The following is a 26455-nucleotide window of genomic DNA, read 5'->3' as shown; positions in this document are numbered from 1 at the left end:
CAGGTGATCTTTAAGGTTCCTCTCAGTTTTTAAAATCTATGGCTCCCCAGCCAGTTGACTTTGAAATATGGCCCAGTCCATGAAATTGTTGGCAGCTATTGTAATACTCCTGTTCCCAGGAGCTATGGATGTTTCTTGGGAAAGGGACTGTGACTGGAAACCATCATCATTGTCATCACCTCTAATATAATTATTATCGTCATAATCATGATCATTATTACCGTCATAGCAACTCATGAAACAGAGAAAAATATAAATGACCTCTAGCCCCCTGTGGCCCAATTCTCTTGCAGTGCCTGAAGCTGGGAATGCTTAGATTCATATGGTTTATAGACTGTATATAAATATTAACTTTGTAGTTGGCGGTACTATAAATATGAGAACCTCATCCAGTGACTGAGCGGATAGTCTAGAAATTGAATCATTTCAATCTTGAAATTATCAGTATAAATAAAACTAGCAAGCAAAAGCAAGTTAGACATAAATGAAAGGGTGGCTTCCAAAACTCGCTTTGGAAAAGTAAGTAAAGGAGTTGGCAGAACTGGTTTTGTCATGTGTTCAAATACAAGAAGAAACATCATTTCATGGGCTGTTTAATTACCTTGTATGATGTGCTTATAATCATAATTTGCAGAAAGAATACTATGAAAATAATTGTAGCTTACATGCTAATGTATGCTAAAGAGATAGAAGAACTCATAAGATGTTCCACATTAAATCAGCTTCTCTACTTTGATAACTTGCTGACTTCAATTCAAGGCGTAGGCATAGGCAAAAATTTCAAAAAATGTTGGAAAATAGTTAAGTAGTAAGGATTGAAAAACCAAAGACAGACTACATTGGAGACTCACAAGTATATGTCATGGTTGTTATGGTTGTTATCTTCAATAAAATAATCATGAGATACTAGACATGTTGAGTACTAATTAACATCATAGAAAATCGAGATATATTACACTTTAACAGACAGGAAATGACTTGTTACTGATATCAGGCATATTGTTAAACCAATTGTCTGTGTGTAGACGTTGCTGACAAGAAAATTAGAAGAACCAGTAAAAATGAGAAAAAAGTTAGGGTGTCTAATTAAAACAACTCCAGGCTCATCAAAACAAGCTTACGGCAGTAACATTGAAAAATGAGAGGTGCATAGTGAAAAGTACAATTTTGCATAAAAAAGTTTAATTGATGTAAGTCAATTACCATAATGAGGAGACTTACAGAGACTAAAAACTGCTTCAGTCAGCAAACACTTGTTTTATTTGCAAAGCAGTGAGATGTGGTTACTAAAAGCAAGTTTAGACAGTGTAAGAACTCAGTTCATGGAGAAGGATTGTGGAAGATGATGAACTGTATTCCTCCATAAAGAAAAAAATGGAGCAGTAGAAAGAAAAACAAGGAAAGGAAAGGTTGCCACAAGATCCAGTTAGGGAACATCATTCCAAAGGCATTTAAGGCTGAACAGCAAACAAGAAAAAAAAATGGAAAAGATCTCTCAAATGTGTTAAATTTTATCACAAATTCTTTTCATTATTGAGGGCAGTGGAGCCAAAGTCCTAGATATGTTTTTTGAGGAAGTAGAAATGGCATTGGAAGAGGCACAGACGAGAAAGACGTCTGGGCTAGACTTTATGTATACGGAGGAGACAACCCAGTTTTTAACTTGTTTTGGGATTGATTGCTAGAGTATCTGAAGGAGGAGAAGGTAGCCATGGTCTTCAAAAGATCTTGGACTTGATTTTAATGCCCTCAAGGCAATTCAGTGACATTAGAAACTACCTATGTATATGCTTATTTTCCTATTTATAGAAATTTTTTATGTAAGTAATCTACACGCTCATTGAGCACATCCTTGATGACTTAGGCTTTCACAAGTGATAGGGTGTAGCGTCCAATATAGTTTTTATAAATTTTATTTTATTATTTTTTAAATCAGCAAAAATCTGCCTTTTCTCTTTCTTACTCCACTCCCTTACGCACCTATCTACCACCACCATCTCCTCCACCAGTGAGAACAAAAGAAAAACAAAACCAATGTTAAAAGTATCTCTAGTTGACCAAAACAAATTTCCTCATTGTCTATGTCCTATAAAAATATGCCAAATTCTGCCCTCCTCAGTCCTCTGCCTCTTTATCTGGAGGTGGGTAGAGGCCTCTGGAATCACAGTTGATTACATTGATCAGAATTTCCTTTCCTAATTCTTTCAAAGTAATTTGTCTTTACTGTGCAGTATAGAACACATCTTTACCATCATGGTTGACTGAAAGCTATAGAGAAGACAAGAGCCCCTTGTACTTATTATGATTGGTCAACTTCTTAAAAAACATTGTTTGGTAAATACAAAAACCCTACAGACTCTCCTCCAACAAGGTGGCTCCTATTTATGTGTCAAAATTATGCAAGAGTCCTTGAATGCTATGACAACAGCAACAGCTGTGTTCATTGAACAACTCTCTGGTTATTAATATCATGCAGGACATAAGACAGGCAGACGTATTCTTGCCAAGGACGTCAGTGAGAGGAATTGCGTATAGAAGATAAGACCAGCAGACATATTCTTGCCAAGGACATTTGCTATTGTTACGTAGCTGAGTGAGAGAAATTTCCGTGAGAGAAATTGCCTATAGAAGATAAGATCCTCCCAATGTTCCTAATAACTGTAATAGACAGTTGACATTGTGCTGGATTGCATCAAGCTGTGGAACATTACAAAGCCTCTAAAATAAGATCCCTAATTGTTCAGTAGAGTTTGACCCACTTAGAGCAAATGCAGTGGACTTCGGAATGCTTATTGTCCAGATGATAACGTGTGGGTGGATGGACAATCCTACATAGATACAATCCTGTATCTATCAGTTGGTACATAGCTTAGAAAGACACCATAAGTGGACGGTGAACTGGATTTTCTCTAGGAAATCACAATGGGTTTTTTTAATGAGTTCAATTTTCTCCCTGAGACTAGGGCCCCCCTCTCCTTTTTTAAAACACAGATGTTCTTATGGTGATTGTTGTTGAAGAACCTATAGCATCTGAAGAATGGAGGTTGAAGATAAACCAGAGGGATAACGAAGAAATACATAGTGGCCATAAAAAGTTTGTTTTTTTTTTTAACATACTCTGGACTAGTACATACTCAGCAGAAGAGGTTTAAAGGATGTCATCAAAGAAATACATAAATAAAAAAAAATGGTCTCATATCTCAAGATATGATGAGGGTTAACTAGTGGAGAGTGTGTGTTCAAATGGTGTCCTTTTGATGCAAAGGAATGCAAATGAGACCCCCACCATGTTGGGTAGGCTCCCTTTGGTGAACTGATATGGGAGAACCACAAAGGATAGGCAGGCATGAATGTTGTAAAACGTAACTGTTGGGGGAATGCTTGTATCACTGAGATCTTTGAATTGTTAGAGTAATAATAGCTGACATTTGTAGATCACTTTATATACATTATCTCATTTATTCTCACAAAAACAGTAGATGAGAAAATTGAGCATGAAAGAAGTTAAGTGACTCACCCAGGGTCACACAGCTAGTAAATGGTAGAAATGGAGTTTGAATACATACTCTTCCTGATTCCAAGTCCGGCCCCCTTTCTGCTACAACATATTGTCATGGCTCTTTTCCTATACTTTTTGGACACCCACCAATACCACCTCACTCTGAGTTTGATGTAAATCTCTTCTACTCTTGGTGAAGTAAGAAGTAGTTATCTACTTTGAAAGCTTGGAGACCACCAGGATACATTTTCTGTTAGCTGTAGTTGCTTGTTTCTAGGTAATCATACTTGGGGAGTAGAGGGAAGAAGAGATTATTACACATGGAAGTATCATATGGAGAAAATAGTAAGAAATAACCTATTAACAAGAAACATCATTTCTTTGAGAGAACACACTTTCATTGGGGAGCTAGGTGGTTCAGTGGATAGAATGCTGGGCCAGGAGTCAGGAGGACTCATCTTTTCTGTACTCAAATCTGGTCTCAGATGCTTACTAGCTGCGTGACCCTGAGCAAGTCACTTAACCCTGTTTGCCTCAGTTTCTCATATGTCAAATGAGCTTTAGAAAGAAACGGCAAACCACTCTAGGATCTTTGCCAAGAAAATCCCAGAGGGGGGTCACGAAGAGTCAGATACAGCTGAAAACATCTGAACAACACCACCACTTTTATTGGGTTTGGTATTCTCTTCCCTGTATCTTCCTGGACAGTACACAGTTGCTGTGGTTGAAGAAAATTCACCTTGCAGCCAGACTTCTAGTGATGAGCCTCTCTTCACTGAGCTAGGCTGGTCCTTGAAAGTTAGACATCTAAACATTGGACCCATGTTCTATCCTTTTCCAGCTTGATAGGATCTTGCAAAGCCTGCACTCCACTGGGATAGCTCTTGAGAACCCAGGATTACCTCAGATCAAAAGATCAGCAGGATTTTATGCAGCATTGACTATGTGCCAAACACTACTTATGCCTAGGGATGTGGAGGAAACAATTAAACCGTAACTGCCCTCAAGGAGCTTACAGGCTGTTGGCATCAGAGTAGAACTTTTGTGTAAGAGACAAGAGACAAAGCAAATTTGAAATGGGCAGAAGAGGGATTTCTTGCCGTGTCATTTCTTTTAGTTAGTCCATGAAGGTTTTCAGTTGTATAGAAATCCACTTAAGCTAGCTGGCCACCCTGGTTCAGTATGGATAGGATTTGCTTGTGATGATGGAGGACAAGATGAAGGGTCAATAACATTAATGGGTGAATTTTTGTTAGCACATTTAAGCATAAGCCAATTGGAGCTTTAAACAGATGGCATTTTGGTATAGTGGGGAGGAGTCCTGGATTTGTAGTCAGAGGGCTCAGTTGGAATCTCAGCTTGCCTGCTTGCTCCTGGGCAAATACCTTAACTGCTCTGGCTCCTCCTCTATAAAGAGGAGGTGGTAGATCTAGAGCATCTAAAAGGTTCCTTCTCACTCTAAATTCTGTGAATTATTGACAAAGGAAATACAGCACCTCGCTGAATGACCCTGGAGGGAATCACCCTTAGTTTTGGAAAGGGGTTCATAATCTTTTTTGTCCTCATGGCTCCCTTTGGCAGTCTAGTGTAATCTGTGGACCTTTTCTCAGAATATTATTTTTAAATGCATAAAGTAAAAGACATTGAATTTAAAAGGAAACCAATTCTATTGAAGTACAGTTATCAGAACTAATTTTTGGAAAATTAGTTCGTGGATTCTAGTTTAAGAACCTTTGATTTAGGAGACTAGATTATTTAGGAGAGGAGAAGCTTAAGTGAACTTGGATGGTGTGTGTCTGTAAATCCAGTTTTCCATAGATAACTCTGTTGTCATTAAATTATCTATTTAAAAATATTCAGATGGAATTGTATTGTCTTCTTGGAAATAACCCCCTTCCCCTTTTTTTTCTTTTGAAGAGCCGCTCAGTTTTTGCGTAAAATGGCCGACCCACAGTCCATCCAGGAGTCCCAGAACCTCTCCATGTTCTTGGCAAACCACAACAAGATTACTCAAGTAAGCTTCCCATTGCTGTTGAGTCAGGCACAATTACATCTGCTTGCACAGATGCTGTGGCAGTCTATGGTCGATGGGTTGGCTGGTGGGCGGAATCAGTGGGCGAAATCAAACATTCTCATTTTTTGTGTTCCAGTCTCTACAGCAACAGCTCGAGGTGATTGCCGGTTACGAAGAGCTCCTCGCAGACATTGTAAATTTGTGCGTGGACTACTATGAGAATAAAATGTACTTGACACCCAGTGAGAAACACATGCTTCTCAAAGTAAGTTGCGTGGGAGCAGTGGCTGCTAGCCTTAGACAGTAGTGAGGGAACAGCGTGTGTTCTCACCAAATCACAGAGCAGGAGTCATTTTGACAAATGCCCTTCTTTTTTCTTGTGCTCATTTAGGAGCTTACAAAGGCATTTTCCTCCCTCTCCCTAGCAGGCACAGTACCGGTTCGTGACAAATTTTTTGATTTGTGCATTGTGCCAATTGGAAGCAGTGGGGTGTAATTATAGCTCTGTTTTAGAAGAAAATGTACTTTTGAGTGATGACATGAATGGATCCGATGCAGGATAAAGTATGGCTTATTTCTGTGAAATAGGTTTTGCCAGAGTGCTTTTGTAGTAAGGCTCTATTTGTTAATCATCTTTCAGGGTCATTCTCAGGGGTGATGTCTCAGGTGGTGGTACATCAGGGACAAACGACTTTCTCAGGGTCACGCAGCTAGGAAGTATCAGGCACAGGTTATCACTGCCAAGTCCAGCATTTCCACAGTGCATCTCTTAGGCAGAATCCTAAATTGAAATATCATTTTGCTTAAATTGGCAAAGAAATATAGGATTGCACATATTTTGTCTTGTGGTGTACTAAACTACCTTGTATCCATTTCGTATGTATTCTGCATGTCCTTTTATATGGACCTGTTATCTTCCCCATGAGAACATAAGCTCCTTGAAGGCGGGGATATTTCACATTTGTCTTTGTCTTCAGTGCTTAGCGCAGTGTGCCTGGTACATAGTAGGTACTTCATTAACACTTGTTTGATATTTTAAATTTAGCTGATTTTCAGTCTGTTTAATAGAGCAGCAAGACAGATACTCTCTTGACTTAAGAGAACACTTAGCTTTTAAAAGACATATACAGTTGCCACCCCTCCCCATCTTTCCCTCTTCCCATATTCCATACCTCCTTCTTCTGCTCCCTTATTAAGCTGAAGGTTATTTATTCCCAGCTGCTGCTTCCATAGCCCTAACCATTTCACTGAAGCTGTGTCCTATTAATAATCCGCCTTTTTTCACTTCCACCCATTTAGGAGCTGGACCAATTGGAGAAAATGTAATATTTCTCTATGGGGTGGGGATGTGTTCCTGCTATCTCCTTTTGGACCTTGAAATGGGTTTTTTTTTTTTTAAATAGAAGCAGTGTAGAGGCTGACGAGGTTTTAGTTTGGCCACATTGTGGAGAGCATTAGAATTTTGTAGGTTAACCTGGGTACTTAACCACAGTTATTTCCATTGGAAAATGAATTCCAAATTTCTGACAACTGACATGCAAGTGAACTTTTGGAGCACAACCCATTCACAAATTTTGGGGGAGTGCCTGTGGTTTGCAGTATTCTGAAGCAAAAGCAGGAACATACTTTATTTCATTTTCCCCATAATTTTGACTTGAGCTATGCACTTGATAAAGTCATGCTGCTTGCAAAGCATCCTTGGAGAAACAGCTGCCTGTGTGGAATGGTCCCTGTTACTTGCACTCTAGGGATAACCTCTAATCTAAAGCATTAGACTTCAATTATGCTGTGAATGCTAATTTTGAAATTCCTACATTGACGCAGAACAATTGAAGAATCATAACCTGATAATTCAGGGAACTATTTGTAACGTCTTTGAGAAGCTCTGTATTGTTCCAGCCGTGACTAAAAACATTTAACAGTTGTGTTTGACGAGACTTAGCCGATAAAAATAGAACGGTTAAACACAAGAGCACATGCAAGAAAATCTTTTGGCATAGAGAAATGATAATTCTTGATTGAAAATGTTTTATGTATGAAGAATAAATTTTGATTTGAAATTAAACAATTATAGTGTATGTGACATGGTATTTAGGGTGATTAAACGTGTAGTCTTACAGAAACATTTTGTCATTCTGCAGGTGATGGGATTTGGACTGTACCTGATGGATGGAAGCGTCAGTAATATCTATAAGTTAGATGCCAAGAAAAGAATAAATTTAACTAAAATAGACAAGTTCTTTAAGGTGAGTTAATTTCAGAGTCATTTAAACTATATGATGTGGATAAGTGCCATTGAGACTCTGCTTGGTGTCCCCATCCCTTAGCGTAGTGCTTGGCACAGAGTAAACACTCAATAAATGTGAAGGTTTTCTTTTCTAGGTATTACCCTGCTTCCGTTTAGCATTATCGGTCAGCCTGGTGAAAGGGAACAACACCTGGCCATACAGAACTGGTACTCTTCACGGAGGAGGGAGCGCCATGTTCTTGAAACTGTATAGATTGGGTGAATGACCATTTACGGTGACATTCCTCTTTTTTCCTTCTCTTTTGAATGCAGCAACTTCAGGTGGTTCCACTGTTCGGTGACATGCAGATTGAATTGGCACGATACATTAAGACCAGTGCCCACTATGAGGAAAACAAGTCTCGGTAGGAGTCTATTGCACTGTGAATTTGCCAGATTTGTGTTGCCCTACTTATTCCTAGCCTCCCCTCCAGCCCTCTAGAACCCAGCTGAGAACACAGAAGTAAGCAAAAGCAGATCTCTGAGAAGTGGTCTTTATTTTGTAAAATGTTTGTAATTATTATAAATATTTACATAAATACATTTATTTACATAAATAAATAAAAATATTTAAAATATTGTAAAATAGTAAAAGTACTCTACTTGTTGCCTTAAATCAGTAACCTTATATTACTCATAGTTCTGTGTGTTGGGTTACCTGATTTCTTAGACACCAAAAGATTTTAAAAGCAATGAATTAGAAAGAGAAGTAGATAGAGGCAGGTGCAGTGATAGTGGTGAGAACTGATAGCCAGACATCAAGGGAAGACACATTTTAGTTCTAAAAATGCAGTAATTCAGGGCCATTGAGTGTGGGGGCAGACAGGCCTGCAGAGCTCAGTACTTATGTAAGAGCAATACTGTTCTCTGTTGTAACTCAGTATAATTGTTATTTTTAATAACCCTAATAACCCATCAAGAAAAAGCAGCGTTAGATTGGTGTGCTTTGCATAGGGCTTCTGTGGCCTAGTAAATGGAGAGCTGGCCTCTAGGTTCCTTGAGGGTGACTGTTTTCTGCTTCTTTTTGTATCCCCACCCTTAGCATAGTGCTTGGCACATAATAGGTGCTTAATAAATATTTATGGATTGAAGGTATGGATTCATAGGCTCCTAGGTTAGATCTAGAAGGGACCTTAGAGGCCATCAATTCCAATACCCTAATTTTACTGATAAGGATATTAAGGTACAGAAAGAATAAGTGCCTTGTTTAGGGTCTCAGAGAGAGTGAGGGGCAGAAATTGGACTCAAATCCTTTGTATTCAAAGCCATGCTCTTTTCTACCATACCACTCCACTTCTTTCAAGCCCCACCTCCTGCACATACTACAGGTGTGACCCTGAAGAAATCACTTAAACTCGTATTGTCCCAAGGCAGTAATAATCCAGGTTGCAGAGAAGATGTACATCTGCATGCAAAAGAAGAGGTTTCTTCACCAGGAGTTCCCTTATACTGCTGAGATCATAGTCTGGTTTCCCCGCTATACTCTCCAAAAAAATATTTTCCTTAAAATGTTAGGGAAGTATGTAATACCTTTCATATTTTCTTGGTAATGCATTGAGAAAGATTTTTATCAAAGAATGTTTTAAAAGAATTCCTGTCCAGGCCTGGTGGTACACACCAGCAACGACTGTTGAGCTCTGGAGTTCTGAGTAGCATTGAGCTTAGCCAAGGTGTGCTAAGTCTGGTAGCAGGAAGGTGAGCCCTGCCCTAGGAGCAGCTGCCATCAGCTGCGTTAAGAGGGGCAAGCAGGACCAGGTTGGAAATAGAAGACAGAGCTCCCATGCTGATCAGTACATAGGATCAGGCCCTTGAGTGACGGCTGCATTTCTAGCCTTGGCAAGGTAGGAAGACTCAGGACAGAAAAAAAAAAGTTTTGATTTGTTTTCTTAATGCTTAGACCTGGGCTGTCCGGAATACCCTTCTGTGTAGGGCATCTATCTCATTACCATGTGATATTAGATGAGTGAGGTATTCAGGTATGCAGCCAGGTTCTCTGCATGCTTTGGTCTGCAGGGTATCTTGTCTTCCACTGATTATAATGGGTTGGAACATTTCCCTGATCTCTGGTCTTTTTCAATTACAAAATAAAATAAATTGCCACCCAGAGGCCCATTTCTTTCTTTGAAAAAAACTGATTTTTATATCTTGTTTTCACCCAATAGATGCTAACCAACTAGCACCCAAATAAACCCCTTTTTTAAAAAGTAAATTCTTTGAGAATAGGGAAAGGAATATGCATTAAAGTTATAGATATCTCATTTAATCCTCCCAACAATCCTGCAAGGTAAGTGCTGTTACTATCCCCATCTTGCAGTTGAGGAAACTACGGCAAACAAAAGTTAAGTGAGTTGTCCATGGTCATAGTGTCTGAGTTTTGATTTGAACTCAGGTCTTCCAGACTCCAGACCTCTATTCACTTTCCCACCCAGTTGCCTCTAGAAAACAGCTGGATTACTCAATATTATTTGAAAGCAGGCAGAAACCTTTTTTTTTTTTTAAATGGAGGCTGCACTTCCTTTTATTTTCATGCTTCTGTAATTTTGACTGCTGAGCTTATTCCAACACACTATGACTTTAAGAAATGAAGAAATGTTGCCTAGCTGAAGGGTGGTTCAGCGAGCCACAGGCAACCTGGCAAGGGCCTCTAAAATCCCTAATTCAGCCAGTTTAAGGAGTAATACGCTAGTCTAAGCCAATTAATTAGTATAAATTTAGTTTAAATTAAAGTTAGTTTAATAAATACTTAAATAAAATTTAGTTTAAATTTAATTTAAATTAATTTAAATGCCTACTATGTATCGGTTGCTGTACTAAGTGTTGGGGATACAAAAAGAGGCAGAAGACAGTCCCTGACCTCAAGGAGCTTGGTGTCTAATGGGAGAGACAACATGCAAATAAATATACACAAAACAAGTTATTTACAGGATAAATAGGAAATAATGAACAGATGGAAGATATTAGGAGTAAGAGAGGCTGGGAAAGGCTTACTTTAGAAGGTGGGATTTTAATTGCCTTATGAGGAGGTTTCATGTGAGCAAATACGGCAGCAGTATCTAGAGAAAGTTTCAATTCAGTCATGACAGTTTGTGGTACCGTGTTTTTGCTTCAAGCGACTAAAATTCTGCCCTTTCTTTAAATAGATGGACGTGCACATCTTCGAGTAGTAGCCCCCAGTACAACATCTGTGAGCAGATGATCCAGATAAGGGAAGACCACATGCGTTTCATCTCAGAGCTGGCTCGCTACAGTAATAATGAGGTTGGTGACATGACAGATATACTGTTGACTTTCTTTACACCTACTGCATACCTGATAGATTGATCCGCGGGAAAAACAGTGAGCAAGCCTGGAACTCCCAATTAGAGTCTGGAATACTGTTTTTAATCTCACATTTAAGACAAGAGTTTTAGGAACCTCAAAGTGGTAATTTATAGTGTGTTTCTAAGTGAGGAGAAAATAACACATACAGAAATTGCACTTTTTGGGAGGAGATAATTGGGAAAAAGGGAAAATAATTTAAGACACACATAACTCTCAGAAGAAAAATCTCTAATGGAAAAAAAATAAAACACATCAGTCTTATCTTTTCTTACATTCTTTCTTCCTTCAGTTGAATCCTCGCTTCTGAGTGCTACCCAGCTTCTTAATACTCTGGCGTGGCGCATAGCTTTTTTTCAGTAACTCTTCTGCAAAGAATCAGTTTCTAAGTAGTTCTTACTAATAAAATTGGCAGGTATTACTTGAATGTAAACTTGCATTTGTCTAAAGGACAAATTGCTGCATATAGCACATCTCTTATTGACCTGCTATTTGGCCTCAAAAATCAGTTCCACATTTGTCAAAACATGGTTTATTGGTTAGCCAGGTAGGTAGCATCCTTCCTTGAACTGTGTAGACTGTGCTGCTGTTAGGTGATCTAGGGTTGCTTAAAATACTTTGCTGTTTTACCCTAAGAACCACAGGCTCTTTCCATCTGACTTGCCTAAGGTTTAGACCTTATTTGTAGTTTTTCCCTCATTAGTACGCACAGTCTTCCAACAAAGATTGTCTTATTTGCAGCCCGACTATTTTTGCACATAGTATGCATTTAATAAATGTGTTTTCATTCGTTACTTAATTCACTGTTCATAGTGAGCTGTGTGACCATCCGTGGTCTTGGTCCAGCTCCAGTTCCAGCCAGATGTTTGTTTAGTTGGTTTTGAATTAGTGGAATAGATTCTTTATGAATTTGTGTTGTGTTTAATTAGTTTATTTGTAAAATGCATAGCCTCCTTTTTTAATATTATAGTCATACCCCAACACACCCACCCACACACACTCACACACACCCACCCCCTGAACTCTGCTTTGTAACAAAGAAAAAAATAGTCACAAAAAAATCTATCAACAAGTGATCTTGTCTGATATTTGCAGTCTTCTGTACCAGAATTCTCCATCTGTCTATGCTGCATATTCTAACTTAAGAACCCAAAACATACATGCATATTTTATTTAAAATTTTTCTTTTTTATTGTGAATTTACCAAACATCTACAAACATGAACATTCTAGTAAAGTAACACATAAAAGACAATTGTATATGACACTTAACTTTTGTTGTGTGTTTTTCTAAAGTATCTATTAAATTTAATGTGACACCTTATCAAAAACTACCGTTTGCCTCTGTCCCCTTCTGAATTTTCTTCTGTTGTCTTCTGTGTATGGGATTTTTAAAAATGTTTCATTGAGAAAGCACATATTTAACACAGAGCTGTAGCTAACATTTGTGGCTTGTGAGGTGAGGGGGACCATATAGGCTCATTTGGGGAGTAGGTGAATCTGGGGGAGGGGGGCAGGAACAGCTTGGGATGATGTGGCTACCACTTTGGCCAGTGGGAACCCTTTACGTTACCTGCGTGGGAGAGACCCAGAGTTGCCTTGCACTAATCACTGCTCTGATTTCCCTTGAATCTTTCCTTTTCGGTCACCAGGGGGCGTAGAGTTTAATTCACAGAATTTTGACAGTATATGTTCAAGGCCTTCAGAGAAGTCTCTAAAATTCTCTTTATTTTTAGAATTTAATTTTAGAAATTAATTAACACTGCGCACTGTACGCATTATTCTTCTTCACACTTGGGTTTTTATTTGCTGTGTTTCAGGTAGTGACTGGATCTGGCCGACAGGAAGCCCAGAAAACAGATGGCGAGTATCGCAAGCTCTTTGATCTCTCTCTCCAAGGATTACAGCTGTTGTCTCAGTGGAGTGCGCATGTCATGGAAGTGGTAGGTCCTTTCTACTCCCAAAAAGGGGCTTTTTGAACTTGAAGAATGTTTAAGAGCAGAAGAATTCAGTCATTTGAAATGAATTCAGTTGAATCTGGGAAGAAGTGCTCAATTTCTGACCTCTGGATAAATTGAATACATGATAAATGAGGTAGGGAAGAAGAGGGAGGAAGAAACCAGAAAGTCTTTTGTTTTCATATTTTTTTTAAAATTTGGCTGTATTAGTGAGAACTAATTTTAATTTTTTAAAAATGATCTCTTTAATGTCTTTTATTTGTCTCTCACAAATGAAACACAGCAGGTTTTTAAGTGGCAAGCATCCATTCAGTGAATTAGGCAGTTGGACCAAATGTCTGTCTGCATCCATCTTGTTCCTTTTTGTGGGAAAATATACCATGTTATTTATAAATGGTGTAAACTAGACTCTTACAAATTAGAGCTTTTTTTCCCTCATCCTTCTCTTTTTTGTCTTAGCTACACTAAGAGATATTCATAATATATTTTCATCAGCTAGAGGGAAATTTTCGCCCTAATTTCTCACATAGGATTGTAGAATATTTGGGTTGAAGGGGACCTCAGAGCTCATCTTATCCCGCTCAGCATGGTAAACTTTCCTTAAGCTATTCCATATTTAGAGCACTGTACGAATTGCTAGAGGAGATACAAAGTTTGGGGAAGACCCTACCCTTGCGTAGAGGTAGAAGGCCATTCAAGTAAAAGGCTATGACATATACCCAAGAAACTATAGTACAAAACAATCTCTAAGCCTGTGCAAGGCCCAAGACATTAAAAATCATGACCAACTTGGTGGAGGGGTGTGGTCAGAAATCTAGAAAGGCTTTCTGTTACGGCAAGAACAGAGGCATAGAGGCAAAAAGTCTAGAGTGTATGTGGGGGCATGTGGTCCAGACTGGATCATAGTGAACATAGCGAATAAATAACATGAGATAAAGAGGAAGAGGTACATTAATACCAGATTGTGAAGACCCTTGTATGTCAGATCTTACTTGTTAGGCAGTAGGGAGCCACTGAAGATTTTTGAGCAGAGTGATGGCGTGACCAGGTCTATGCATGTGAAAGGTAGATACTAGCACCAATGTGGAGGATGATCCAAAGGGTAAAAAAAAATACATAAAAGGACCTGTTCCTAGCTTATTGCAGCAGTCTAGACAAGTGATAATGAGGGGTTCTACTATGATAGTTTCAATAGGAATACAGAAGAGGGACAGCATCCAGAAATATTGTGATGGTGGAACCAATAGGAGGACTTCGTAACTGAGGGCGTATGCACAGTGAAAAACAGGAAAGCATGTTCAAGCGCAGGACTCTGGAGGAAGTCTAGTGCCTCCTATATAGTTGGTGCTTAATAAATGTTTGAATTGAATGGTGGTGCTGCTGACACAAATAATGTTTTATCAGGAGGAGGAAATTTTGGGGAAAGATAATAAGCTTGACTTTGGACATGTGGAGTTTGAGGTACTAGTTGTATGCTTGGGTCAAGGTGTCCTTCAGGAATTTGCAGATGTAGATCTGGAATTTAGGAGAGATTAGAAAGAAGACATTTGGGTGTCATCTATGTAAAGAGAATAGATGAAACCTAGAGATTGAATGAGATTGTCAAGGAAAGTATGGAAAAGAAAAAAAGTCATTGGGGAGACCTCTCTTTCTCTCCTCATAAGGAGGTAAAAGAAGATGCGGATCCAGCCAGCGAAAGAGAAACGGTGGGAGGCACGGGAGGATAACCAGGAGTGTCTCCAAGCCGAAGAAGGAAGCAGGAGGTCAATAATATTAAATGCTGCAGAGACTAAGGAAATGAGTACTAAGAAAGACCATTGATCATTAGGAGGATGTTGGTGATTTTTTTAGGAGGGCATTGAGTAAATGACAGAGACGGAAACTAGATTTTCTTTGTATCTGTCTCTTTAAATGTTTATAGCGTTTGTTTTTACCTTCACTTTGAAATACGTTTCTCTCCTCCATTCTTTATATAACGTGGTTTTCAGTTCCTTTATGATTATTCTTCCTAAAATTCACTGCCCGGAATGGAACATGATACTCTGGGTATGGGCATAATTGCATTATTACCTCCCGTGTTATGGACACTGTATTTTTTTTTCTTTGTAAAGAAGCCTTACTGATCATTTCCCAATATGCCTCTGCCTCCTTTGTAACAGAAAGATGGTTAAGAAGACAGGACGATGGAAGAGCTAGGACTGGTAGTGTGTGCGATTCTTTTCTCTTGGTCCCTTGCCTCTATTGGGAAGTGGAAATGTGCATGCTATATTTCTGTTGTTGCAGCATAAAAATGCTTTAGCTTTTTGACTCCTGTATTAAACCTGTTGAATTTGCAGTCCGCTAAAACTTGCGAGGTCTCTTTTGCACAAAGTGTTGTCTGGCCATGCCTCCCTTCTCTTTCTGGTATGTGTGCAGTTGGTTGATTTTTTTTTTTGAAATCAAATGCAGGATTTTAAATTTAATAGCAGTAAATATGATTGTCTTACATTCAATCCATTGTTCTATTTGTCCAGGTCATTTTTTCATCCTGCTTCTTGAAATTCAAAAATTTGAAAACCACACCATCTTTGTCTTTATCCAAGTCGTTGGTATGATTAGACAGAGTAAGGTCAACAACACTGTAGTGCTCTCTCTAAAATCATGTTATGGAAAAAAAATAGGGTAGTAACAAAGCAATAAGCAGAAAACAGACAAAGCTTTTTTGAAGGTCGATGGTAATTTTAATATAGTTCTCTTAAATTACATGAGAAATGCAAAATATCTCTGTGACTGCCCTTAACATGATCCATTACTGAGAGATAACATTTAATGGAAATTTCTTTGTTATTTTTCCACTGTGAATTTATTCACATGCTTTTAGTTCCATTTTGGATAATAACTATTCAAGCAAATTGTACTTTAACCTCACTAATGATATTTCTAATTTTATGTGATTTGTAAGTCACAAAAGCCACCACCTTTTTAGAGCTCTTAAGGCTACATCTACAGAGTACTTTGTTCATTAGCTCCTTAAATTTGATTGTTCATTAAAATGTGTGCTTTTTTGGAAAGGTTATGAAGAAGCTATAAAGAACATATTTTACCTTTATCTCAGGGTAGCCGGGTGGCACAGTGGATAGAGCGCTGGTCCGGGAGTTAGGAAGACCTGAGTTCAAATCTGACTTTAGACACTTACTACCTATGTGATCTTGGGCAAGTCAAGTCACTTAACCCTGTTTGCCTCAGTTTCTTCATTTGTAAAATAAACTGGAGAAGGAGATGACAAACCTCCCCAGTGTCTTTGCCAAGAAAACCCCAAATGGAGTCATGGAAGACACAGACCGACTCACACAACAAAATAGGAATTGTGTGTGAAAATAGTTGTCAGCAGATTTATTGAGTCATAGTAGTGGAAAATCACATGATGTGATTAACCTTATAAAACCTTTGGAAATGACTTAATAACTAAAAATATGCATTTGGCAGTGGATAAAAAACATTTCATACAATAGGGATTTGTCTCATGCATTGTTCTTTCTTTCTGTTTTCCAATTTTCCCATCAATACCAGTATTCATGGAAACTCGTGCACCCGACTGACAAGTACTCCAACAAGGACTGCCCTGACAATGCGGAGGAGTATGAGCGAGCCACACGGTATAACTACACCAGTGAGGAGAAGTTTGCTTTGGTGGAGGTGAGAGGGTTGTGCCTCCTTCTGGTTTGGCTTTCTTTCCTCATTCTTTTTTTTACTCTAAAAAAAAAAAAAAAAAAAAGGACAGCATTAGGTTGTCTCCTTACCTTCTTCCTCCATCTGTAGTATAGGACAGTGGAAAGAATGCTAGATGTTACGAGGGTAAGATAGTTGAAAGGGGGCTTAATCCCTGTGTATGCAGAGTTATCTGTGTTCCTAGAAGTGATCTCAAAATTATGAATAGTGCTGGCTGTGAAGAAAACTCATTAGGTTGGATCTTGGTTTCTTTGGACCTGCTTTCTGAATTTTTTCCCTTCGTGTCACACTTGGACTTGTGAGCTGAGCCCCTAATAAGCCCTTTGTTGTCCCAGCTGTATGATTTTGCTCATGCTGTTTCCTATTCTGAGAATGCCCTTCTTCCTATTGGTCCTTTCCAGTCCAATTGTGTCAGCAAGGCAGTAATCATAATATAGATAATTGTCAAAATGCATATGTGGTTCTCTATTGCAAAGCATATGAGATTCCACATAGAAGGTAGAAGAAGTAAACCATTTATTCAGACACCAAATGACCAGATCCTGAAAAATAAATCGACAATATCACAGCAGAGAACCACTCCATCCCAACCTTCCGCCCCCTGCTGGGGCCTTGCCACCAACAAGCAAACTCACAGCATAGCTATTACACATCTGCTCTCTTTCCCCAGCTCTAACTGTAGTAACCGCTCTCTCAGCATTTCCTATGACACAATTTCCTTTTCCTCTCAGCAAGCTCCTCCTACCACATGTGACTTAGGCTTCCTGTGACATAAACAGGTCACATGGCCTATTAATGGGGGAAAGATCTTCAAATCTAAATTGTTATTCCACCAATTCAAACATCACCTTCTCTAGAAGCATTTTCTGATGCCTTTCCCATTTTATTCTCATTTAGCATCACTCTAATGCATTTACCGTGTACTATTATGCATTCTAATTGTCTGTTTGCATCTCATTACCAAACTGTAACCTTCATGAAGATGGTGAGCTTGGAATACATTCAGATGTTGTGTCTGAGCCCGTGCCAACCTAGTACCCTGTAGACAGTTGTCATTTAGTAAATACTAGTTAAAAGAATGAGATACTTTCCAAAGAAGTGCATGACCTAAGTTTAATGAACCACTTTTTTGCTACAGACTCTGGTGGTTGAGAGTAAATGTTACATACCAATAATATTTCCTTTAAAGAATCTTTGGACCTTTATTGAGACTGGATTATCTTTCCTGCCTCTTACAGAGCTGTCCGTAGAAAATTCTTCACTCATTTAATTTCTTTGTGAAGCCACTAGACTGAGACAGATTTTGTGCTAGAACCAGCCCTCTGTCCTTTCCTTTAACTCAGCTCCCAAAGACCAACCCTTAGTGCTGATTTCCCTCTTGAGCTCATCCTTGTTTTCTAGCCTCGGGTCATCTTTTTGTGGGAGAGGGAATGGCCCTCTGGTGTTGGCTTTGAGTTGTTGTATCAGCAAGAGCCTGCCACATCCAGGATGGCCTGCTAGCACAGCTTCTTTGAACTGCTTTTCTAAAGAAAAGGCAACTCCAAAGGGGTTAACGATCTTATTTTAATTAAACAATATCATTCACTAGTTCAGGGGAAAGGTCAGCACCCTGAATGTGGAGAAAATACAAGCAGAGAAATTAGCACAAAGATCCAATAGACAGGCTCCAACTGTCTACTAATCTTGATATATACTTAACATTTACATACACCACCCGACCAAGGGAGCACCGACATCTGGGTAGTTGGGGGACTCCTTAACAAATGGCTACCCAGGGCCAAGATCGCGGCTGGTAAGCAGGGAATAGTGTGAGCTCCGTACGGAGACCCTCCAAAAACTTATAAAAAATGGCTCTGAACCAATTCTAGAACGGCAGAACCCACAAAACAGCAGAGGGAAGCAGGGCTCCAGCCCAGCACAGCCTGGATGGTCTCTGGGTGAGTTCTATCCCACACGGAGCTCGGAGCTGGGAGCTGGGAACGGAGTGGAGCAGAGCCCAGCCTGAGCGGCGTGGACCATCCAGACCAGAAGCCGGGTGGAGGGGGCCCTAGCGCCCTGATTCAGTGAGCTGCGGCAGTTAGGAGACTTCTCAACCCACAAACACCAAAGACTGCGGAGAAGGTTAGTGGGAAAAGCTGCCGGAGTGGAAGGAGTTCGCGGTTCAGCTTCCAGCCCCGGGGGCAGCGGAGGTGGGGCAGCTACAACTGTTGTTACTTCCGGCTCCAGGCCCACCTGGTGGGAGGAATTAAGTGGCGGATCAGAGAAGGGGTGCACAGCCTGCCGAAGATCTAAGCCCAGTTCGGGTTGGGGTTCTTGGGGAAGGAGCAGTGCTGGTGTGGTAGAGCTGGCACCTCCCCCCCAAACGTGGAACATAGAACTCTGTAATCTACAAGCAGTCATACCCCACTGAAAAACTCAAGGGTCAAGTTAGTTGACTGGGAATATGGCCAGGCAGCGAAAACGCACCGAGATTCAGTCTCAGGCTTTGCATTCTTTCTTTGCTGACAAAGAAGACCAAAACATACAGACAGAAGAAATTAATAAAGTCAAAGAGCCTACAACAGAAACCTCCAAGAAAAATAGGAACTGGTCCCAGAGCTCAAAAAGGACTTGGAAAAGCAAGTTAGAGAAGTAGAGGAAAAATTGGGGAGAGAAATGAGAAGGATGCGAGAAAACCATGAAAAACAAGTCAATGACTTGCTAAAGGAGACCCAAAAAAATACTGAAAAATACACTGAAGAAAACAACACCTTAAAAAACAGACTAACTCAAATGGCAAAAGAACTCCAAAAAGCCAATGAGGAGAAGAATGCCTTGAAAGGCAGAATTAGCCAAATGGAAAAGGAGGTCCAAAAGACCACTGAAGAAAATACTACTTTAAAAATTAGATTGGAGCAAGTGGAAGCTAGTGACTTTATGAGAAATCAGGATATTATAAAACAGAACCAAAGGAATGAAAAAATGGAAGACAATGTGAAATATCTCCTTGGAAAAACCACTGACCTGGAAAATAGATCCAGGAGAGATAATTTAAAAATAATTGGACTACCTGAAAGCCATGATCAAAAAAAGAGCCTAGATACCATCTTTCAAGAAATTATCAAGGAGAACTGCCCTGATATTCTAGAGCCACAGGGCAAAATAGAAATTGAAAGAATCCATCGATCACCTCCTCAAATAGATCCCAAAAAGAAATCTCCTAGGAATATTGTTGCCAAATTCCAGAGCTCCCAGATCAAGGAGAAAATACTGCAAGCAGCCAGAAAGAAACAATTTGAGTATTGTGGAAACCCAATCAGAATAACCCAAGATCTGGCAGCTTCTACATTAAGAGATCGAAAGGGCTTGGAATGCGATATTCCGTAGGTCAATGGAGCTAGGATTAAAACCTAGAATCACCTACCCAGCAAAACTGAGTATCATGTCCTAGAGGACTTTCAAGCTTTCTCAGTGAAAAGACCAGAACTGAATAGAAAATTTGACTTTCAAACACAAGAATCAAGAGAAGCATGAAAAGGTAATCAAGAAATGGAAATTGCAAGGGACTTACTAAAGTTGAAACATTCCTACATGGAAAGATGATGTGTATGATTCATGAGACCTCAGTATTAGGGTAGTTGAAGGGAATATGCATATGTATATGTTTATGTATATATATAAGTGAATGTGTATGTATGTATGTATCTATGTGTATATGTATGCATGTGTATGTATGTATATATGCATATGTGTGTGTTTATATATATATATATATATATATATATATGGAAAAGAGAGAGAGCAGACACAGGGTGAGTTGAAGATGAAGGGAAGATATCTAAAAGAAATAAAATGAAATTAAGGGATGAGAGAGCAACATACTGAGAGAGGGAGATAGGGAGAGATAGAATGGGGTGGATTATCTCGCATAAAGGTGGCAAGAGGAAGCAGTTCTGTGGGAGGAGGGGAGAGGGCAGGTGAGGGGGGAATGAGTGAACCTTGCTCTCATCAGATTTGCCCGAGGAGGGAATACCATACATACTCTGTTGGGTATCTTACCCCACAGGAAAGAAGAGGAAGATAAAAAAAAAATAAAAGGGGGGGGATGATATAGGGGAGGGCAGATGGGGGTGGAGGTAATCAAAACAACACTTTGGAAAGGGGACAGGGTCAAGGGAGAAAATTCAGTAAAGCGGGATGGGTTGGGAAGGAGCAAAATGTAGTTAGCCTTTCACAACATGAGTATTGTGGAAGGGTTATACATAATGATACATGCGTGGCCTAGGTTGAAGTGCTCGACTTCTTAGGGAGGGTGGGTGGGAAGGGAAGAGGGGAGAGAATTTGGAACTCAAAGTTTTAAAAACAGATGTTCAAAAACAAAAAAAAAAGTTTTTGCATGCAACTAAAAAATAAGATACACAGGCAATGGGGCATAGAAATTTATCTTGCCCTACAAGAAAGGAAGGGAAAAGGGGATGAGAGGGGAGGGGGGTGAGAGAGGGGAGGGCTGACTGGGGAACAGGGCAACCAGAATATATGCCATCTTGGAGTGGGGGGGAGGGTAGAAATGGGGAGAAAATTTAATTCAAACTGTTGTGAAAATCAATGCTGAAAACCAAATATGTTTAAATAAATAAATTTAAATAAAAAAAATAAAAAAAATGTAAAAGAAAAAAAAAACAAATGGCTACCCAGAGTCCTGTCCAGGAAATCAAAATGTCCTTCTGATGAGCAAGCTCCCAAAGCAAAATCTCACCTCAGCATCTATATATACACTTTTGGCTAATAGGTTCAGAGCAAGAAGGCATCACAACCCTTGTGATTCAGTGCCTAAATAGCTTAGCACCAAAAGGTGTGAAAGCCTTCCTGCAAGCAAGCTTACCCTAAGCAAGCTGCCCTTTAGGCAGGTCCCTCCCTCAACAGACTATGTGATTCAGGATGTATCACAGCCGTGATTGAGATATTTGTGTACCTTTAACACGGCCCCTGTCCCAAGGAAAAAAGGAGACACATGTGGTCACATAGGTCTATTAAAAGACGGGGAAGATCTTATATTCCATTAACCCTACAGTTGTTTGTGCCCACCTTTCCACAACTTTTTCCCCTTTTAAAACAGGAGAGATGGTTCTAGTGGTAGGTCTCTGACCTGAGAATCAAGATGGTTTTGCTGTTCTTCACTGATAAAAAACCTTGTGTCAACCACTGGTGGTATATGAAAACCAAAAAGAAAAAAATATGCCCATGTTTTGTTTTGTTCCATTTAAAGTATTCTTCCAAGCTAGGGTTGCTGTTTGCTCTCTTCCATCTCTTTGAAAGCTTGCAATGAAAAAGGACGTTGAGGAGTGAGCATTTCCAGACTCCTAGGGTGCAGATCCAGTCATGTTACCTACTTACTTAATACATTCCAGTAGCTCCCTATTGCCTCCAGGATAAGAAACAAAATGCTTTGTTTGACATTCAAAGCCCTCCTCCTACCTTTTCAGTCTTCTCACACCTCACTCCCCAACACTTACTCTCTGATCCAATGACACTGGCCTTCTGGCTGATCCGTGAACAACACATACCATATCTTGGTTCTGGGCATTTTGTCTTGCCATGCCTGGAGTGGTCCCTCCTCCACTCCAATTGGCTTCCTTTAAGATCCAACTGAAATCCTACTTTCTACAGGAAGCCTTGCCCAACTCCTATTAATTCCACTGCCTTCCCTCTTTTAATTATTTCCTATTTATCATGAATATAGCTTGCTTTGTATACATTTGTTTGCACGTCTCCTTCATTAGCTCCTTGAAGGCAGGGACTATCTTTTGCCTCTTTTTGTATTCTTAGCACAGTGTCTGGCACATAGTAGGTACTTAATTAATGTTTATTGATGGATTGATGGCTATTTTCCAAAGAGCTTTATTCTAGGGTTCTGCCCTTCTCTTACTTGTACATTTCAAGTTAGAGGTGAAATATTCAGACAGTTCTGTTTTGTTTTCATGTTATACTTTGATGTATATACTTCTACTGCCAAGAAGAATCATAGTAGAACAAACAGGCATTGACATGTACTAAGTAAATGGAGAAATGTTTTCTGTTTATGAAAGGGCTTGCCTGGCCCTTTATCCATCTCATATCTGCTTCTGAGCTTGTTATCTCTTGTTTTGTGGTGTACTGAGGGTCGGGTGCTTCTATAGATGTGTGTTTATTTTCCTTTCTGCCCTTGGGCTTGATCCAGATACGTGTTCAAAGTAATGTTTCTCTCTGCAGGTGATTGCTATGATCAAAGGCTTACAGGTGCTGATGGGGAGGATGGAAAGTGTGTTCAATCATGCCATTCGTCATACCATTTACGCAGCCCTTCAGGACTTCTCCCAGGTTACACTCAGGGAGCCTCTGAGACAGGCCATCAAAAAGAAGAAAAATGTCATTCAGAGGTTAATATTTGTTTAACGTACCTTCCTGTCCTTGTTCACAACATTTCTGTAATTATATTATTGCACAGGTTGTGGGTGTTTGGTTTTTTTTTTTTTTCGGTACATGCACTAAAAAGGCAAAGTGGGATAATGGACAGAGGGCTGATCTTGAGTCTGAAAGACCTGCTTTTAAGTCCTGTCATAGGCATTTATACTAATTGTGTGATCTTGGGCATATCAGTGCACCAGAGCACTCTCTCAGGTTGGAAATTATAGGAGAGTTGCTCACCTGCATGAATAAAGAGAATTTTCATAAGGGAGAATTCCTCACATGAATAAAATTACATGGAAAAATCCCCAAAACTAATCTAAGAACTTCTGATTTTGTCTACACTTTGAAAGGGTGGCGTTCCTCCCAAAGTAGTAATGTTGGGAGGTCCCATCCTTGTACTAGTGATGCTGCCATCGCTTACGTGTAATTGACAGAATTATAGAATTTTAAACCATAACCTAAAGAACTCTCCACTCTAACATACCAGCATACAGCCTCTGCTTGAAGACCTCCAATGAGATGGAGCCCACTCCCTGTCAGGATGGTCCATCTCATCTCACTTTTGGGCAGCTCTAATTGTTAAAATTCCTCTCCTTCTGTGACCTTCTGTGGCTTGGAGGCCTTAAATGGCTTGCACAAAATCATATGACTAGTGAGCATTAAAACCAGGAATTGAACCCAGATCCATGATATCAGGTCCAGTGCTCTAGTAATATAATGTTGTGGTGTTTCATTTCTTTAAAAAAAAAAAAAGATTATCTTCCTCATTGTATTGAGACCAATGTGGAAGTCCTAAAAGCACATCCCAAATTATATTATAAATGGCTTTGATTTCTCAGCGGTATTTTAAAACCACACTTTTTTTTTGGTGGACAGACAGAGGTGAGTTTTTTCATTTTATAGCCCTGTAGACAAATTGACCTGTGGGCATCTCTGCCTTGATTCATTTTGATGGATAGCAAGTAAAACACAGTGGTTAGAGAGGTACAAATGGTACCTCTCTATTTTGATATAACCACTTCTTTTCTAGAAAAACAGTTGCTTTTCACATGGAAATGTAGCCAACTTTTTTTCTCATGCTACTCAGGTTGAGTACCCTTTCCCTTGGTTCACAGCTGGTAGTATAGTGAATCTAACTTTTATAGAGATAGCATTCATAAAGGGAACTTCCAGGTGAGGAACTTACTTCTACCAAAGTAGGTTTTGGTTCTTTTTCTGAAACTTAAAGCATTATAAGAGTTACCCAGAACCCTGGGAGGCTAAATAACCTGTCTACAGTGACACAATCAGTATGTGTCAATGAAGACTGGATAAATATTAAAAACTTGTATTCGTTGAATGAATATTAAGTAGCATCTTGGAATTCTACTTAACAAGTGAACCTTCGGGTGGAGATATAATTAATAATAATAATAATAATAATATTTTTAAATATGTATGTGTATGTAGACACACACACAGACACAGACACACATTCATTCATTTATTTTAAAGCCGTATAGGAAAGAGCTTTAGTGTTAAAATGAAACCTTCATACTACATTCATCTCTCTTTCCCTCATCCTTTAAAATTAGAGTTGAGAGTGAAGTGTATAAAGTGTTTTGTAATGAGCTAATACTCTTTAAATTTAAATAAATATAAAGCTTTAGTGATTTTTGTGTCATATTTTGGTGATCGAATATTTTGTGGGTATGCTCAGTGTTCTACAGGCTATCAGGAAAACAGTGTGTGATTGGGAAGCAGGACATGAGCCATTCAATGATCCTGCTCTAAGAGGAGAGAAGGACCCAAAGACTGGCTTTGACATTAAAGTTCCAAGACGGGCAGTGGGACCATCCAGTACTCAGGTATTCCTCTTTCTTCACCCTGTGCCAATGTATGTCTCCAATAGTAGAGATGGGGATATTTTTTCATGCTAAAGGTGGAAGTATGTTATGAATAGGGCATTGAAAGGAAAATCAAAATGTTAAATTCCTCTTCTCTGTTCCTTTCCACCTCATCTCCTGGATAAAAGTGAAAGTGTGTCATTTTGGTTATGTAATGACCTACCCACCTATAATGACTTTTCCCAGTGCTCTTTCCCATTCCATACCAAATGCTTTTTTTTTTTTAATCCAAATTTGGAAGTCATGGAGCAAACCAAATTTATTTTTAAAAATACTTAAGGTTTCCAAATTTCTTTATTTGCGTACAGAAGCTCATTTACCTACTTAACTTCCTCCCTTCCTGAAAACTTGGGTGAAGAGCTATGTATATATGTGGTTATAGATAGTCCCTATATTGTGCTTTTGTGTAGTTTTGTTCTTGTTGAAAATATGTGGTCATGATATATGTATGGAAATCTGCAAAATGTTAATCTCTGTAAAGAACAAAAGTTGCAATTGTAAGTTTTTGTGCCTTTAATGTTTCATTATTATTAAACTACCACCAATGTTCTCTTCTCTTTGGTATGTTTGAGCCTTAAACTTCAGCAGCTTTCTGTGACCATTGCCTTTCACAAACTGATTTAATCGGTTGTTCTTGTCTTATTTTTCCTTTTTCTGGGGCTAAACACTTCTGACTGCTTTCTTCTGTTAGGTGTTGTTTGTAATACCTTCAGTGATATTTAAATCTTTTTGAAAGATGTCAGCAAAACACATGCCTGGCTATCTGAAATGTTAAAGTGTTCATGAAGTTTAAAAAAAAAAAGGGAATTATAGCTTAGATTTGGCTTGCCCAAACGGAAGAAACTTGCTTCCTTTCAAGTGGCTAAGTTTACACTGGCATGTTGACTCCATTGCTTTCCACACCTAACAGACTAATCTATTTTCTCCTGTTGTCTGTTTCCATTTCCTAATTGACCCATGTGTGTTTTATTAACGGATTCTCTCCCCCGCCTTTCCCTGTCTGTTGGTTTTTAGCTCTACATGGTGCGCACTATGGCAGAGTCCTTGAACTCTGCAGAGCTGTTGAAGCAGCTCAAGTCTTTGGGAATGGAAAAGCTTTTGCATGTGGTAAACAAGTTTCTGAGGCAGTCCTACATCTATCCACCTCTTTTAACCTTTGGTGGTAAGACATTACTTTTTTTAAAAGTTTATGGCAATAAGGTGAACTGTTCTGCTACAAGTTGTCTCTCTAGATGAAGTAGGTGCATTGTCCAAATGAGAAAGCCAGCCCTTTCTCCACATGGTATTTGGCTCACTGCTTTATCAACTCCAGTGGTGGGATAGCAAAATGGGATAGACACATTGTTGCTTGTTTTTCCCC

The 26455-nt window shown here is 39.3% G+C and overlaps 1 protein-coding gene across 2 annotated transcripts in view; it reads left to right on the top strand.

The window, feature by feature from the left end:
• CYFIP1 (cytoplasmic FMR1 interacting protein 1) overlaps positions 1-26455 on the top strand; it is a 177417-nt gene that overhangs the window by 61417 nt on the left and 89545 nt on the right. Inside the window, exons 7-16 of one of the 2 annotated variants that reach the window (XM_036744850.1) lie at positions 5417-5513; positions 5650-5778; positions 7655-7759; positions 8074-8165; positions 10941-11058; positions 12938-13060; positions 16625-16750; positions 23012-23178; positions 24909-25056; positions 26110-26257. In XM_036744850.1, coding sequence (XP_036600745.1) covers positions 5417-5513; positions 5650-5778; positions 7655-7759; positions 8074-8165; positions 10941-11058; positions 12938-13060; positions 16625-16750; positions 23012-23178; positions 24909-25056; positions 26110-26257 — 1253 coding nt within the window. The remainder of the gene's footprint in view (positions 1-5416; positions 5514-5649; positions 5779-7654; positions 7760-8073; positions 8166-10940; positions 11059-12937; positions 13061-16624; positions 16751-23011; positions 23179-24908; positions 25057-26109; positions 26258-26455) is intronic. The other variant, XM_036744849.1, reaches the window with a different exon arrangement.

This window comes from Trichosurus vulpecula, chromosome 2 (genome assembly GCF_011100635.1).
Source record: "Trichosurus vulpecula isolate mTriVul1 chromosome 2, mTriVul1.pri, whole genome shotgun sequence".
Taxonomy (NCBI): Eukaryota; Metazoa; Chordata; class Mammalia; order Diprotodontia; family Phalangeridae; genus Trichosurus; species Trichosurus vulpecula.
The sequence above is the reverse complement of the archived record's forward strand: the minus strand, read 5'-3'. Positions and strand labels throughout refer to the sequence as shown.